This window comes from Acomys russatus, chromosome 10, assembly GCF_903995435.1.
Source record: "Acomys russatus chromosome 10, mAcoRus1.1, whole genome shotgun sequence".
Classification (NCBI taxonomy): Eukaryota; Metazoa; Chordata; class Mammalia; order Rodentia; family Muridae; genus Acomys; species Acomys russatus.
In genome coordinates, this window is record NC_067146.1 from 55286350 (window position 1) to 55303281 (window position 16932).

At 45.8% G+C, this 16932-nt stretch overlaps 1 protein-coding gene across 4 annotated transcripts in view; it reads left to right on the forward strand.

Annotated features, from left to right (window-relative positions):
- The window catches only part of Dpp6 (dipeptidyl peptidase like 6), an 846101-nt gene that overhangs the window by 589694 nt on the left and 239475 nt on the right, over positions 1 to 16932 (forward strand). For all 4 annotated transcript variants that reach the window (XM_051152206.1, XM_051152208.1, XM_051152205.1 and 1 more), the window contains exon 4: positions 10182 to 10276. In XM_051152206.1, coding sequence (XP_051008163.1) covers positions 10182 to 10276 — 95 coding nt within the window. The remainder of the gene's footprint in view (positions 1 to 10181; positions 10277 to 16932) is intronic.

The following is a 16932-nucleotide window of genomic DNA, read 5'->3' on the forward strand; positions in this document are numbered from 1 at the left end:
AGTTTCACAGTTGTTGCTCTTCCAGATGCTAGAAAAACAGTAAGCGTGCCCCCCGCCCCCCGACTGTGTGCAAGGGACAGGGCTGAACATGCACAGCTCGGGCACGCTGGATGGGTATGAGGTAGAAGAGCTGCCTGCATGCTGAGCACAGGGAGGGATTAAGTCTGCAGGCAGAGTCAGGAGCCTCTCACACTGGTGGGGACCTCTGTGCTGAGCCCAGGATGTGCTCACCTGGTCCAGACAAGCAGAGGATGCAGCGTGTACAAGCACAGAGGCCTGAAAGGCATGGCGGTGCTCAGGGATGGCAAAAATACCAGGATGTGCTCACCTGGTCCAGGCAAGCAGAGGCTGCAGCGTGTACAAACACAGAGGCCTGAAAGGCATGGCGGTGCTCGGGGATGGCAGAAATATACGTGAGAAAAGAGGACTCTGTCAAGAATCTGAGGGACTGTGAGTGAATGTGAGGGGAGGCTCAAGAATTTGGCCAAAATCATTTCTGCCAAAGAGATCCTTTTCTCATTTTTAAGGGGAAGGAAAGATTTAAAGGGTCATGATCTTGTGTAAAGTCCCTTGTATTGGGTATTGTCACATGTTGTGTGAGCCCACTGAGAAGCTGCTTCCAGAAGCGAGGTTGCCCCTCCTCTACTTCAGACCCAAGCATGCTTGACTCACAGTGTCCTGCGTGGCCCCTTGTCTGAGGATGAGCTGCCCCCAGCTCTGACAGAGTGACAGTATTGTGTGGTTTTGAGTATGCCTCAAAGGAAAGCCATTCCGACAGATGTTACTATTGTTTATAAAAGTGCCGACGGTGGGGAGGAGAAGCTCCAAGTTAAGCCATGCGAAGCTCAGCCATGGAATGAAGGCTCGTGGGTGGCTGAACACGACTTACCCAGAAATGCAGACAGTGAGTGTCTCTCTCGAGTTCACAGTTTATTATTCACACACCACACCTCAGAGAAAAGACTCTACAGCCTAGCCATCTAGCTCTAGGAATGACTCTACAGCCTAGCCGTCTAGCTCTAGGAATGACTCTACAGCCTAGCCGTCTAGCTCTAGGAATGACTCTACAGCCTAGCCGTCAGGCTAGGAATGACTCTAAGCCTAGCCGTCTAGCTCTAGGAATGACTCTACTCTACAGCCTAGCCGTCTAGCTCTAGGAATGACTCTACAGCCTAGCCGTCGTCTAGCTCTAGGAATGACTCTACAGCCTAGCTGTCTAGCTCTAGGAATGACTCTACAGCCTAGCCGTCTAGCTCTAGGAATGAATCTACAGCCTAGCCGTCTAGCTCTAGGAATGACTCTACAGCCTAGCCGTCTAGCTCTAGGAATGACTCTACAGCCTAGCCGTCTAGCTCTAGGAATGACTCTACAGCCTAGCCGTCTAGCTCTAGGAATGACTCTACAGCCTAGCCGTCTAGCTCTAGGTGCGATACCTGGAGGCAGAGTTTACTTGCCGACGATGGGTGGAAGTGGCACAAGCAGCCTGCGAATCCCACGTCCCAGGGGACAGCAAGCTGACATCCACATACATGTTCACTCATCAGGAAAGGGTGTGTGTGTCAGTGCTGGGTCTATAGCAGTTGCCCTTGAGAACAATGGAGGCTAGCCAGTCACAGCCTCAGCTGTGCTTAGCCAGGTCAACCAGGTGCTGGTCATTCAAGGGCCAGAGCTGGGACAGAGCCAGGAAATCCTCATGGGAGATGTGGTGGCTAGAAGGTCCTCTGTTGCTAGCACATGTGGCTCGTGTAGGCATGTAGGAGACCAGCATCTGCTGAGATGCCTGGGGCCTGGGTTTTATAGCTCTTCAGAGACTTATCTTGCCCTTGCAGAATTTTTGGTCCCTGATTTCTAATGGGTGCAGGCCACCAGCCCCCAGGCATTGGTGGGTACACCCAGGTGCTTGCTTCTAATGTCATCAGCACCCTCTGATATTGTACCCTCTGATGTTGTCATGCCCTCTGGTATCACACCCTCTGATGTCACACCCTCTCATGTCAGTACCCTCTGCTATTATCACCCTCTGATATCAAACACTCGGATGTCACACCCTCTGGTATCACACCCTCTGATGTCACATCCTCTGATGTCAGTACCCTCTGCTATTATCACCCTCTGATATCAAACACTCAGATGTCACACCCTCTAATGTCACACCCTCTGATGTCACACCCTCTGATGTTATCACCCTCTGATATCAGCACCCTCTGACATCATCACCCTCTGATGTCAGTACCCTCTGATGTCACACTCTCTGATAGCAGCACCCTCTGTTGTCAACACTTTATGATGTCACACCCTCTGAGGTCAGCACCCTCTGATGGCAGAGTCCTCTGATGTCACATCCTCTGATGGCAGCACACTCTGATGTCATCACCCTCTGCTACAGATCATACAGAATACTGTGCTATAAGGAAACAAGACCCAGCAAGAGGCTGATGGAGCAGTCGACAGTGAGGCGAATGACAGCCAGGGCTGGCGTGCAAACCCTGACATGACGAAGTTGTGATTTGGAAGCTATAAGAGAGAATAACCAGCACAAGGAGAGGGGTGCAAAGGCCTCTCTAGCAAGCACCCCTACAGTTCCAGTGGGCCCACAGAGCACCCAGGTGGAAAGACCTAAATCACTTTCACCAAGGGCAGAATATCAATGTCTGACTGAAAATACTCTGCCCCAGAAACAAAGCAGCTTCCACTCAGGAAGAAGAATGTGGGCTCTAGCAGAGGGAGCAGGGACAGTGGGCGGGAGCCAGAGGTTTAAAGTCCATGTTGTCCAGGATATGACCCAAACTTTCCTGACTAACAAAGAGCTGAAGAAAGACTACCCTGTCCCCCCACCCCCCAGCAACAAAGAATATGAGTCAAGTATGACCCAAAATGAAGCAGAGTTTGGAACCAAGAAAGATGGCTATGCTAAAGAAATGGCACGAGCATGGGTTCGGTGAGCAGAAACTCTGGCAGAGAAATGTGAGATCTAGATAGGAAAATAGATGTGATAAACACAATGACATTTTCTAAATGGAAGAAGAGAAATTACAGAACTGGAAACTTGAGTTGGTAGGCTTGATCAGTGAGTGACTGTGGCAAAGGATTGAGATGACCTTGCTGGCAGTGCAGGAGAAATTACTCAGGGCAAACAGAAAAGTGGTGGGGAAGGAGATGGAGATGGCTCAGGAGGGGAAACATAACCACAGGAGTCTGGATTCTCCAGCATGCCCATAAGTGCTGAGTGGGCATGGCGTTGAACCTGTGTGTGTGTGTATGTGTGTGTCCAGAAGATCATCAGATCCCATGAAGATGGACTTAGTGGCAGTTATGAGCTCCCTAATGTGGGTACTGGGAATCGACTCTGGTCCTCTGGAAGAGCATCAAGATCTCCTAACTGCTGAGTCATCTCTCCAGCTCCCTCTATGTTTTCTTGCAGAAGTTTGAAGGTTTTAGAGTTTATGTGTAGGTCTCTACTCTATTTTGAGCTAGGTTTTGCACGCAGTGTGGAGCGTTGGGTTTCATCCTTCTGCATGTGGAAATCCAGGTTTCACCTTTGTCAAAAAATCAATTGAGAAATCAGGCATACCAAGCATGGTGGCGCATGCCTTTAATCTCAGTACTCTGGAGACAGAGGCAGGCAGATCACTGTGAGTTCAAGGCCAGCTTGGTCTACAAGGCAAGTCCAGGAAGGCCAGAACAACACAGAGAAACCTTGTCTTGAAAAAAAGAATCAATTGAGAATAAATATGTGGGTGTTACTGAAATTTCTATCCTGTTATATTGGCTGGCTTCATTGTTTTATGCTCTTGTGTCAACACCATAGTGTTTTCACTATACCTGATTTGATATAGGTTTATAAATAGGAGTGTAGTGCCCTCAGCTTTGTGCATTTTTATTTATCATTGTCTTGGCAACTTAAGGTCCTCTGTGGCTTTCAAGAATGTATAATTGTTTTTCTACTTCTGTGAAAAAAAAAAAAGGACATTGAAATTTGGGTAGAGACCATGATACATCTGCCAATCCCTTTGAGTAGTATGGAATGAACAGTATCATAATTCAGCGTGCTACAGTGTGTGAGATCAGTGTCTGGAGGGGTGACTCAGGGTTGAGAGTGCTTGCTGCTCACTCATGAAGATTAGAGTCTTTGTCCCAGCAACGGTATCAGGGGTGGCTCACCAATGCCTGTAACTCAAGCTCCATGGGATCTGATGCTCTCTTCTGTCCTCTGTGGGGACATCTGCACATACATGTATCTATATACTCACACAGACACTTACATAAGTAAAATAAACCTTTTTAAATGGTAAGACTAGGGGTTGGAGAAATGCCTTGGCTGGTAGAGCATATGCTGCTCTTCCAGGGGACCTGAGCTCAGTTTCAGCACTCATGCTGGACAGCTCACAACTTCTTGCAATTACAGCTCCAGGAAACCCAATATACTCTTCTGCCCTCCACTAGCACGCACACATAGACATGAGCTCACAAAGACACACAACACACACATAGACAAAACAAAAGTATATCTTTAAAAATATGTGAGATGCATCGTCTGCTACCAATAAAAAGAAATTGTTAGCTTTGGTAGTGTTTTTTGAAAGAATGGGGAATATTACACCAAAGACCCAGTGATTACCCTCAAAAAGCTAGAAAAAGAAGACCACGTTAAGGCTAAAGTAAACAAAATAAAAAGAGATAGAGAAGAAAGTAGCTGAATCATGAAGTCAAGTACTGAGCTGGAAAAGATGTTGTCCGAATGGTACTCTTTGCAAAGGTGAATAAAACCAATGAATATCTACAGTCTGGAGGACAGGAAGCACACAAACTGTCCTTTACAGATACACCAAGGCTGTAGCTGCTGCCCTGTTATCCTATGATGTCATAAACTGCCAACCTCCTAAAAGATAATCAAACAGTACTAGGAGCAAAGTTTATACTGCTAGACTCAAAATAAGTAATCCCAAAATATAACACACTGGCACCCAAGGGTCACTACAGTAGCAGAAACAAGAGTCCACTGGCCTGTCCTCCTCCCCAAAACAAGATGCCAAGGAACTCTACAGCTTGCTCTAAAAATAAGCCCTAAGCTCAATCCAGAAGTGCCTCCCTGACATACATAGAAAGGGGATGATCCTATGAAGACCTGAGGGCTCAAAGAAGGATAGGAGCACACAGATTGTCACTGTGAAATCATGCTCCCTTTGTACCATCTTGTCTTCCACCCTTGCCCACTTTCCATCAGCCCCAAGCATAGCAAGGCACAAGCTTCCTCCATTTCTCTGATTTATCTCTGGGGTGTCTTGTTCCAATAAAACTCTCTTTTTAAAATTAATTTATCCACCTTTCCCTTGTTCATCTGTTTTTTGTTGTGGACGAGAACCACCCTACATTATTCTTAAAACATTTACATACTCTATCATGTGGATAGTTTTCTTGAGTGACTCACATTATCAAAACAGATGGAAGAAAAAGTAGAAAATATAAATAGCTCTGTATCTGTTGAAGAACTTAAGTTGGGGATCTGGAACCTTCTAGCAAGAAAACCTGAGGCCCAGATGATATCTGAACTGCATGTGTTCATAGTAGAGCTGGTCTGAAACTTCCCAAATTATGTTATGAAGACAATAATCCTTTTACTCTAGAGCCACACAAGCCGAGCCCTAGATAAAAGAAACAACACTAACCATTGTCCCTCATGATCCCAGATGCAAGATCCTGAACCAAGCATCATAGGATTGAAATCAAGACTCTGGGAGGCAGCACATGACAGGGAGTGCTATGGGCCTGGCCCTGTCAGTGCACCTAAAAACACAACATACTGGGTTAACAAACACTCAGACAGTGACTTCAGTGTTGGAGGGTCAGCATTCTGTAATAGTCAACAACCTCTCAACACAAGGACCTCTCAACAACGGAGCAATAGAAAATAGCAGACTTGGACTCTCAAGCTCAATGGTGACATGCCAACCCTACCTAACATCAGGCATAAAACACACATGCCTCTTCAAGCCTCTCTGGCATTGTACAATATTCTGATGAGGTCACTAGGACTGAATAGAAAGGCGTCTGCCCTGTGTTATGTGACCTGGTTTTAGAACTGAAAACCCTCTTCTGGAATATTTTTATTTTCAATGGACTAGAGCTAAAACTTACACTGAGTAAAGCAACAATAATGAAAATTATTATTATATTTGATCAATAGAAGTAACCAAATTATGATAGATAAAATGGCAGAAAGTTTGGGCCTGATATATTAGGTGATGATCAAAATCCATCTACTGACAGTGACTCGTGTAGATCCAACCCTGAGAAGGTGGAAGTGAATTGTTGTCGACCTCAGTTGAAAAATTGCCTCCCAGAGATTGGGCTGTAGTGATATTTATGGGGCATTTTCTTGACTAGTTTCTGATATGGAAGGGCTTACTAACTACCAGAGGTGCCACTTAGGAGGGTGATCTCAGACAGAATAAGAAGCAAGCCACAGGGAGCAGGCCAGGAAGCATGCTCCTGCCTCCAGGTTTTTGCCTGGAGTTCTTCTCCTGACCTCCCTTCATGGTGGACTACAGGCTGTAAGATGTAGTGAGTGCCTTCCTCCTCAAGCTGTGCTTGGTAATGGTGATTATTATCGGAGCAACAGAAAAGTAACTAGGATGCTAATATCCCTCCTCCTCCAGTGCCACATCAGCATGATGTACATTAATGTAAACGGTTCGGCGCGTCCGCATGTGCTCTAGACTCCACAGATGAGAGAAATCACAGGGCGTTTGTCTTCCTGAATCTTACTTACATAGCACTTAATATAATGATCTCCAGATTGTCCCTGGTTCCATGACATAATTGGAAGAAATTGTCTTTAGTAAACCCATCATTATATGTAATGAATATATGTCGAGAGTAAAATATTTTAAAATGCTAAAGTGCAAGAAAAAGGAAAAGGACCACAATTGCCGTGACAGCAGCAGCAGTCCTCTTGATGAACTAAGCATCTGTTGCTATAGTGTCCTCATCCTGAGTGCTTTTTTCCCGTGTGGGTACTTCAAAGCTTTTCAGGAAAGTAAGGGTGTAGACTGGACAACACACCTGAGGAAAGGCAAGACAAAGTTTCGGGCTTTAGACACTTTGACCCAAGACTTCCTGGAAGTCTACAAAAGCCATCACAAGGTGACATTGACAGAGGGACAGACACAGGCGATGAGATGGAATAGAAAGCCACAAGAAAAGCCCGCAGGTAAAGGCCAGCTAGCATGGCATTCACTGCAGGGAACAGCAAAGACACAGTAGAGGGTGAGGATCCACACCCCAGGTTGTTGTCCAACCTACATACCCACGCTGTGGCGCACGCGTGCCTGAACTCACATGCCTGAACGCACACGTGCACACATGCCTGTCATGTACAGGAGCATACTCTTAGACAAGTAAGCATACACAGATTTTTAAGCATCTCTTACAAGCCGCAGTGTGGTGCCATGCAGGATGAGGCAGCTCACTAGTGCTCACACAAGAACAGCACATCAGACCTTAGCAATGCAAAGGTTGCTGGTGAAGCCTTGAGATCACAGGGCTTATCACTGAGAGACTGATGACCTCAGCATTTCCTGGGACAGTTGTGGGTGTAAACAGATCAAATTCAACCTTTGCCTCATACCACAAACAAGTCCTTTCCTTGCAAGCTAAAGCCTCATTTTTTGAAAGGAAAAATAAAAAATGCTCCAGAAAACATACAGACATTTATTTTCGTTCTGTTCTTATTAACCTGAATCAGTTATACATAATAATGGATTTAATTTTGATTTTTCATATATATATACATATATATTATATACTGTATTTTGATCATGTCTGCCCCTATTCCCCTCTTGTGTCCCTACTCCTCCTTTTCTCTGATTTCCAGACTATTCACCTTCTTCTTTTGGGTCTTTTGCTTTTTTTTTCCTTTGGCAGTTTTTGGGGGTTTGTTGTTACTGTTGTTGTTGTTGTTGTTGTTGTTTTAACTTATCATACAGATTTATTGAGCAGGTATGGAGATGGCCTCCCTACAGAGGTAGAGCTTCTTAGAACACAGCCCACACCAGTGTGGACAGGGTTAAAGTCACTGTTAGAGACTCTCACCTGTGTCACAGGCACTGTCATAGCTTCCAAGGTTCCGCTGGCACTTGTATACTCTTTAGACAGACTCCTCCATTTGGGGCCTGAGAGATGGCTCAGTGGTTAAGAATGCTTGCTGATCTTGCAAAGGACTTGAATCCAGTTCCCAGCTTCCACATTAGATAGTGTACAAGCACCTGGACCTCCATCTTTAGGGGATCTGACACCCTCTTCTGCTCTCTGGACATTCCCACACATACATATAAATTATTAAAGGAATAATTGTTTGAAAAATACACTCATTGTGAAAGCTAGAACACGAACAGAGATGGATTTGTGTCAAATTAAGCGGTGACCCCTTTTTGCAGGCTTCGTATAGAGCCGATATGTAGCTTCCTGAGTGCTTTTCTAAGTGGAAGGAAACATTAACATTTGTCACGTAAGACTAACAACACTGTGAAGATGTCAGCAGGTAAAAGTCTCATGGTTTGCTTGCTCCAGAGAGGAAAATAGGAATTGTTTGGCACTTAGCAGGAAGCATTGTCAGGACAACAAAGGGAAACTGCCACCCACACATCTGTCTGTACCCTCAGCCCCAAACTCTCAACTCTAATTTGCATAATGCATGCAGCAGATGGCATTAGAAGCAAGCAGGCTATGACAGTTTGCAATGGAGAACCTTTCCTTCTCCCCATATCTTTAACGTACTTCCTTTTCAAATTGGTACAGTCGTCTGTGTGGTGCTTTTCAGCCAACTATTTGGTGTAAAATGCCTTTACCATCCAATCAGTTCAGCACTACCAGCTTCACTCAGAAGGGTGTTCATTCCCAGTCTCCATGCTGGGCCCTGCCTTTCCATCCACAGTCCCACCCTTGGGAAACTGTACCTGCATTCCCCGTGCAAGCACAGATTTGCATACACCTGTGATTTGTTATTGTCCAGGGTTGGGGGGTGTTGTGCATGTGGGTACATACATACATAGGTGTGGATCTGGGGGGGTGCTGTCCACCCTGTTATTGGAGACAGGGTCTCTCACTAGCCTGGAACTCACTGAGTAGACTGGCTAGCCAGTGAGCCATGGGAATCTCTCTGTCTTTGCCACCCAAGTGCTTGGATTAGACCCAAGCACCTCCATTCCCAACATTTTTTGGTAGGAACTGGGAACCAAACTCAGGACCTCATACTTTCAAAGCAAGCATTCTACCCACTGAGCCATCTCCCTAGCCCCTACTTATCAAATTTCTAAGGGAATGATTGGACTTTGGAAAGACCAGAGTCACTGACAGCTGAAGATAGATTGAAAAGATGTCCATGGCAGGAAACTGGGGACCCCTTCCAGAGTTACACCAGGAGCTTGTAAACAAGAGGAAAGCTGGCTTTCAGGGTGTGGCCACAGGTAACCTCAGGTTCAGGAGACTGTCAGCCCCTTTAGTACCAACTATCTTACTCCTCTCTTGGTATTATCCACTCTATATGTCCTACCCAAGGATGTCCTGCATGCCCTCAAACTCAGCACATACAGGCACTATTTTTTTATGTGGGTAGGAGAGAAAGAAGGTTAGTGGAGAGACAGAGTGTAGACTTCCTTACACTTAGTTCTGGCTGGTTAGAGTCATCAGTTTCTTTGAGAAAATGTCAATCTCAGTCATCAGGATGCCCAGTCCAGCAACAGCAAATGGCAAACACAGAAGCAGCCTTCTTCCTCCTCTGTCCCCAAAACCGTCTCTCTCTGGGCTCTGATATTTATAATCCTCTCTGAGTCCTCAAAATTAAACAGTCTCCAGCTGGCGAAGACGACCCCCACACAAGGCTGTTATCAGCTGTGGATAAACTAAGGCAGTCCCATATCCCACATTAGGGATTAAAACAAAAACATGTTTACATAACATAACTGATATTTAAAACAAAACAAAATTTCCACCACACATTGCTGTCTGTGCAGAGCAGACAGAGATGAACATCCCTGGAGGCCACACTGCGGAGCGGGAAGCAGGCACTGCACTTAAAAGGCTCCTCTCTGAGGTGAACTGCACAATTTATTTCACACACGTCCATCAAATACTGAGGCGGGTTTCTGGATGGCTCATGTTTCTTTTCTCTTTCCCTCTTGTAGATAAAGAATTCATCTACAGAGAACGGAAAGGGAACGTCATACTGCGGAACGTTGAAACAAATAATTCCACAGTGTTAATAGAAGGCAAAAAAATTGTAAGTACTCTGTCTAATGGCCAGGATAATTTCAGAGTAATTTTTTTTTCTTTCCTGCAAGTCAATAAAGCAGAAAATGACTTTAGGTTTCAACTTTCAGTTGAGCCGAGGAGAAGCATTAACTTGTAATACTGCTGGCTGAGCAACTAAAGATAATGGGGAATTGAAAGCACAGTAATTTAATAAGTTGAAAGCCTGCTTTCTTTGGGGGTCCTAAAAAATTCTTCCACAGGTGTTGGAAGCAAGTGTTGCATATCAAGTATAATTGAAAGATAAAGTCCGAAGGCACTCACACATTTACAGAACAATCGAAATAAAACCCACAGACTTCAAGAGAACTTCAAGCAAGAGAACTTGCTCCATCTTATTTAAAAAAAAAAAAAAAAAAAAAAAACTCTCTTGCTTGCTCAGGGAAGATTGCCTTAGGCTCCATGGCTGTGTCACGATAGAGAGTATTGGATACATTAGGGGTTTTTATGGTTTAAGATAAGTACTAAGCCGATCCGAAAGCATCACGTTTTCAGACAGAAAAACTTGTTTTGGACTTGTGTGTGAAGATACTAATAATGCTGACAAAGGTTCACTACCAGAAACCATCAAAAGGGAATTGTCTTTGTTTCTTTGTTTACAGTAAGCTCAGGCTTAGTCTTAGGGGAGGGGTCTCTGCGAACCTGAGGGCTGATCATTTTCTGGTCTCATTCCCTTGGGGGAATAAAAGGCGAAAGCAAAGGTGAACACATGAATAGTGAGAACCGGAAACGGCTGAACTTCCAGGTCAGAGAGTTGATTTTTAAAAGCTGGGGTGAAACTCCAGCCTGAGAAAGAACCCCAGGCTGTGGGAAGTCGGGCAGGAAGAGCAGTAGAAAAGGTCAGTCAGCCCCAGAAACACCATGGGCAGATGAGACTCCAGGAGTCCCACAAGCCAGTGAGAGCCAGGTCCAGTGGGGCTCTGCCCAGAGGAAGAAAGGATGGCTTCCTCGCTCACCACTCATCCTGGACCCAGAGAAAGCCCTCTCTGATCTTTGCTTCCAGGGACATTCAACTGTCTGTTGCATTTTTCTATTGCATTTCTTTCTGCTGTAAGGATGCTGTGTCTCTATCATAGATGCAGTGTAAGACTCTGATCAGGGGAGTCTATCCCAGGAAGCATCAAATGAGAGAGACGGGGACTGGGTCGATGCAAAAGCAAGAGGCTTTATTGTTCCAGCGCGCTGGGGTCCACCTGCACGCAGGAGTGAGGCGGCCCCAAACAGAAGAATCTTAGGGTTTTTATATTCTTGGGCTGGGCAGATTTTGGTCACAGTTCCTGGAGGGGGAGGGATGGATGAGGCTGTGGAAACTTCACAGTTCCTTAGGCAGGTTGAGTGGAGACTGAGTCTCCAGGGAAGTTGTTTTACCTCAGCTAATCGCTCCAGTGGAGATTCTGGAAACTGCTAGCAGGTCTAGTTTATGGCAGTGCGTGGTCATTCCCGGAACACAGGAAGAAGTGAAGTCACCTGGAGACACGTTCTCATGCAGAACATGGTATTAAATGCAGAATATTAATTACATAAAGGATATGGCATTAATTTTGCCCCTACGGCATCCTGCTTTTTATGGCCTGGCTATGCCCTGTGAGGGTGCCACTCCCAGAACTTGGGGTTAAATCAAGTCCCATCCTCCAGGGAGGACTGGAAGGGTGAGGAATGTGCCTACCCTGTTGCACTAAAAGGAAGTTCTGGGTAGAATTACTAAGAATTATCTTGCTCGGCCTATTTCAAATACCAAAGTTACAGGAATTTTTTAACATGCTTATCAGGTGGAGAAAACGTTCTGCCTGCTCTTGAGGGTGTACACATTTCTACCTGGGTTGTGGTTTAGTCCAAGCGGAGGGGATATGTGCAGTTGTGCATTCGGAAGACCCAGAGCAGGAGCCCCTCTGATCCTGGAGCGATGGTGTGCTGGTTAAAAGCACTAGTTGTTCTTCCAGAGGACCCAGGTTCAATTTTCAGCACCCACATGGTGGCTCACAGCTGTCTGTAACTCCCTTGCCCTCTTCCATCCTCCTCAGACAGGAGACGTATATATGGAATATAGACACACGTGCAGGCAAAACACTGTGCACATAAATAAAAACAAATAAATCTTTAAAACTGGCAGTTTTTAACAGGTCATGTTTAACCGAGGTTCTCTCCGTGAAATAGTAGGACAATTTCAGAAGCCACCATATACACTGAAAATTCTTCATCTAACACATTAACTGGCTTATTCCATTACCACCATTTTTATTACCCTGTAATATCACAGTTGCACTAATTTACAAACATTTATTGGACACGAATATGTGCAATCTGATCAATGGATAATTTTTCACTGAAAATCCACATTTAAATGCTGCTAGAAACATTAAAAAAAAAAAAGATACAGAGACTAAATGTCCCGTAGTGGCCTGCACTGTAACTCAGATGCAGAATCTGGGTTTAATTTCTTCTCAGTTGCTTAGCTGCTTCAAGTGTTTGGGCTCCTGTTTCTCCATTTCCAAGTTAAAAGTGGTTTCTCCTGCCAGCTTGGATGAGACCCAAGAGTCAGGTACCACACAGCCTGTGTCTTCCTAAGGCTGGGTGAGACCAAGGGAACAGGAAGCACAGCGCACCTGCACATCCTGCTCTCCTCTGTTACTCTTCTCATGGCTGTGGTTAAAACCCTGGCAAGAAGCAACTAAAAGGGGATTGGTCACGGCAGCAGGAGGCTCCCCGGTGGCTGGACTCACTGCAGCTGCTTACTCACGCTTCAGCAGGTCAGGAAGCAGGCACTAGAACAGCCTATGGCCCTCAAGGCCCAATCTCAGAGAAGCAGGCCCCACCTCCCAAGGTTTCACAGTCCTCCCAAACAGCTTCGCCAGCCCCCCAACTGCAACCTCTTCTATTGACCACTAGATGGTCCATTCTTAATTGGATTCCAGAGAGTTCGGGCCTGTTTAGATTACTAAAGGCAACCTGGGGCCCCTGTGAGGCCAATTGTAAATTTCTGGTTGGTCTGTAAAACAAGTGGAGAAACAAAAGCAAGCTGTGAATCCTGTGGTCCTCAGAACTTTACAGTTCTGAAGCAATCTCACTAACTGCATCCTTTTTCCTCAGCCAATTAAAACGGATCATTTATACATTTGCTTCTAGCCCCTTCCTTCGTGGGAGGACATGTGACCCTGTATGAAGGAGCCAAATCAGTATCTTTGGGACTGATCAGAATTTAGGCTGAAGCTGGGCCGTGGTGGTGCAGGCCTTTCATCCCAGCACTCCAGAGGCAGAGGCAGGCAGACACAGAAGGAGTTCCAGCCAATACTAAACACAGAAACCCTGTCTTGAAAAACCAAGGTGGGAGGGGGCACTTGGGTGGAGTGCTGGCCACAGTTATTTATTGAAATTTTTTAATGCAATCACCAAATTAGTCACTTGACGTGTTGCTGTATCAAAACACATAACAAATGTCGCTTAAGGAAGTGGTTCCTCTTGGCTCCTGATTTGAAATGCATACAGTTGGACACAATGAGGAAAGCGTGACTCAGGCAGCTTGTCATGTGGCATCCACAGTCAGGACAGAGTACGGAACACCTGTGGTCTCTGTCCCCCTCCTCTTTGTTCTGTCCTGGCTTCAGCCCATAAATAGTGCCACCCACATTTAAAATGGGCCTTCCCCCTCAAGTAGCCCAGTGTAGCCAGTCAGTCCCTCACAGGCATGCCCAGAGGTTGGCCTGCATGGTGATTCTAAATGTTGTCAACTTGACAATCCAAGTTGGTCATCACAAGTCTGCCACTTGTCAGCTTGACATCCATGCGTGTCACTTTTAAGCCATTACCTTCAAATGTTGTCACGACGCAAAACGCGTTCAGTCTGACACCAGAAGTCAGTCTTTAGCCGTCATCTCAACACTGCTTAAAACTCCAAGTTTCATCTTGGAGGCTTACGGCTGCCTCTTAACTGTGAGCTCGTGTAAATTAAAGGACAAGTTACCTATTTCCAACATGCAGTGGCACAAAGAAAACATTCCCACTCTGAAAGGGAAGAATGGGAGAATACCAAGGAATGGTCAGACCAAAGCAAACCTAAGTCTTACAGGTCTGTATCTAGCATCTGCAGCTTGTAATGATGAAACTGTCTGGGCTCCCATGGGTGTGGGTAGCTCCTCCCACCCAGCTCCTCAGCTCTAGCACCTCCCTTTAGGGTCAGCTCCATGAAGGCCCTTTTCCCAACAGACATCCTGTTGTTGTAGCATCTCCAGTATCAGGAGTCTCCATTGCCTCTTAGGCTTCCTCATGCAGGAGCCTCCTTGCAGGTGCTCCGTCCTCGCCATACATTGCCTGGCCTCAGCAGCTCTCTGGAAACATGGTACAAGATCCCCTGAGACCTTCAATTTCACATCTGTCCTGACTGCAAAACAAGTACTGCCAAGTTCCACTACGGGCTTGGGGTGGAGCCTGCCCACCTTGGACCACAGTTACAGCAGCTTCTGTGCCCTGATCCTGGGGAAACACTTCCCTAGACACGTGCTGTCTGGGAACCAGGAGTCCCAGCAGCAGCAATCTCAATTCAGGCTCCTTCCTTTCAAATGAATTTGTATTTTTACAAGTTAGAGCCTTCGGTGGCCAGGGTTGTGCCCTCAGATAGCCATTCCTCTTGTCCTCTTTCCCAGCATATCCTTAGGTGTTACTTTTAGCTTATTCAAGCTATTTTTTATCACCAGACTGCAAATTCTTTTTCTATCTCTCTGCACTACTTTGTCTTTTTCATGGTAGACCTGGATAAAAGTAACCATGAGCTATAACCACCCCACCATCCAAATGCTCTCCTGCCTCAACATTTTCTCCACCGAACACATCAGTCCATTACTTTGAAATTTTTGTTTATTTTATGGGTACAGTTGTCTGTGTGTCTCTCTGTGCATGCCTGGTGCCTATGGGCACTGGATCCCCTGGGACTAGTGTTATAGAAAGTTGTGAGCTGCCATGTTGGAGCTGAACTCAGGTGCCCTGGAAGACCAGAGTGCTCTCAACTGCTGAGCCATCTCTCCAGCCCCTACTCCATTGTTTTTTAAATCTAGCCTCTATCCAGCTCTCAGCTGTGAGGCCTGCTACAGCCAGAAGCTGTGTTTTATGAATGAGTATTAGAGGATGACAGAGCAGATATGAGCAGCCTTCTAGAAACATCTGCATGAGCAGAATGTGTGGAGGACCCATGCAGCACCTGGATTCTGGCCTTGAGCTTTGGATCTGCCTTCCCACAGGAACTGTACTTGGGGACTACAGGGCCCCTATCATTTGTAATATCTGTCCCAGTCTTGACTCTCATGCTATGGTAATAAGTGAGAGATTGCACATCCCATGCTGGAAAATGTAAGCTATGTGGTATCCACCACTGGGAGAGCTTAGGCAGTGCTTAGGGCACAGGTAAAAGGAATGGGGGCTATCTAGACAGGAAGACCCAGAAGACAGCCAAGGCCACAGGAACATGGTAATAACACTTCACTGAGCTGGGCCTTGTAAGTATCCAGGCAGCATCAGTAGATGGTAGAATCCGGATGTCCAGGCAACAGTAGTAGACAGCAGAATGGTCATTCTCATAGGGCATGGGCTGCAGCTATACAAAGGGAGGTCAAGTCCTCAAATGCTGCTGGTGGCACCAACAAATCTTCAGAAAATAAATGTAAAAGTTAAATCCAAAGTAACTCTCACTAGTTACATTTGATGTCTCAGGAATTCTGGAACATTCTATTTTACTCTTGCAATAAAAATAAGTTAAGTGTTATTATTTTTATTGTTCTAAGGAGTCTCTTATATCAACAAAGAAGGTCCTTGGCATCTTACTCCCCTTTTGCCCTGAAAAGTGGGCCACTGTGAGACAGTCACCTGCCTCCGCTGGTGATTGACGTAAGTCGGTAGGCACCACACACCTGGAAAGTTGATGAGTCTCCTCTTCTGAGCAGCAGACTGTGCTTCCTCTCCTGCCTAGTCCCCTTTCCTAGAGTCTCCCTTCTTTTCTCATAGAAGTGTGCTTAAAGTGGTTTTACTACATCCCACTGACTTAATTAAATAGGCTTTGCAGGGCCTACATTCCTCAGGAAGCTCAGCACTCTCAGCCAGATGGTGGTGGTGCATGCCTTTAATCCCAGCACTCAGGAGGCAGAGACAGGTGAATCTCTGTGAGTTCAAGGCCAGCCTGCTCTACAAAGAGGCTAGAGGACAGCCAAAGCTACACAGAGAAACCCTGTCTCAAAATCCAAAAAACAAACAAACAAACAAAAACCAAACAAATAAAACTTAGCACTCTTTACATTTCCAGAACAGAACAGGACAGATTTCTCAGTGGAGAGGTCTGTGACCTATACTTGCTACTTAACTCTCTACAGTGGGATTGTCATTGACTTGTGTTGATATTCTAACTCCTCCCACACAAGGAACCTGAGAGTGACCATGAAAGAACCCTGGCTTCACCCTCACTCACTATGCTGGTGATTCTGTAGGGCTTTCAGGAGAGATGGCCGAACTGGAGTGTTGTTAGATTTTAGGAATGGAAATGAGATGAGACAGGGCAGGTTCAAGAGGGAAGCAACTGGGAGACATTGTCCTCCAGGGGAACTCTTTATTAAGGGAGAATTAACAGTGTGTATGGCACTGTAGGGTTCT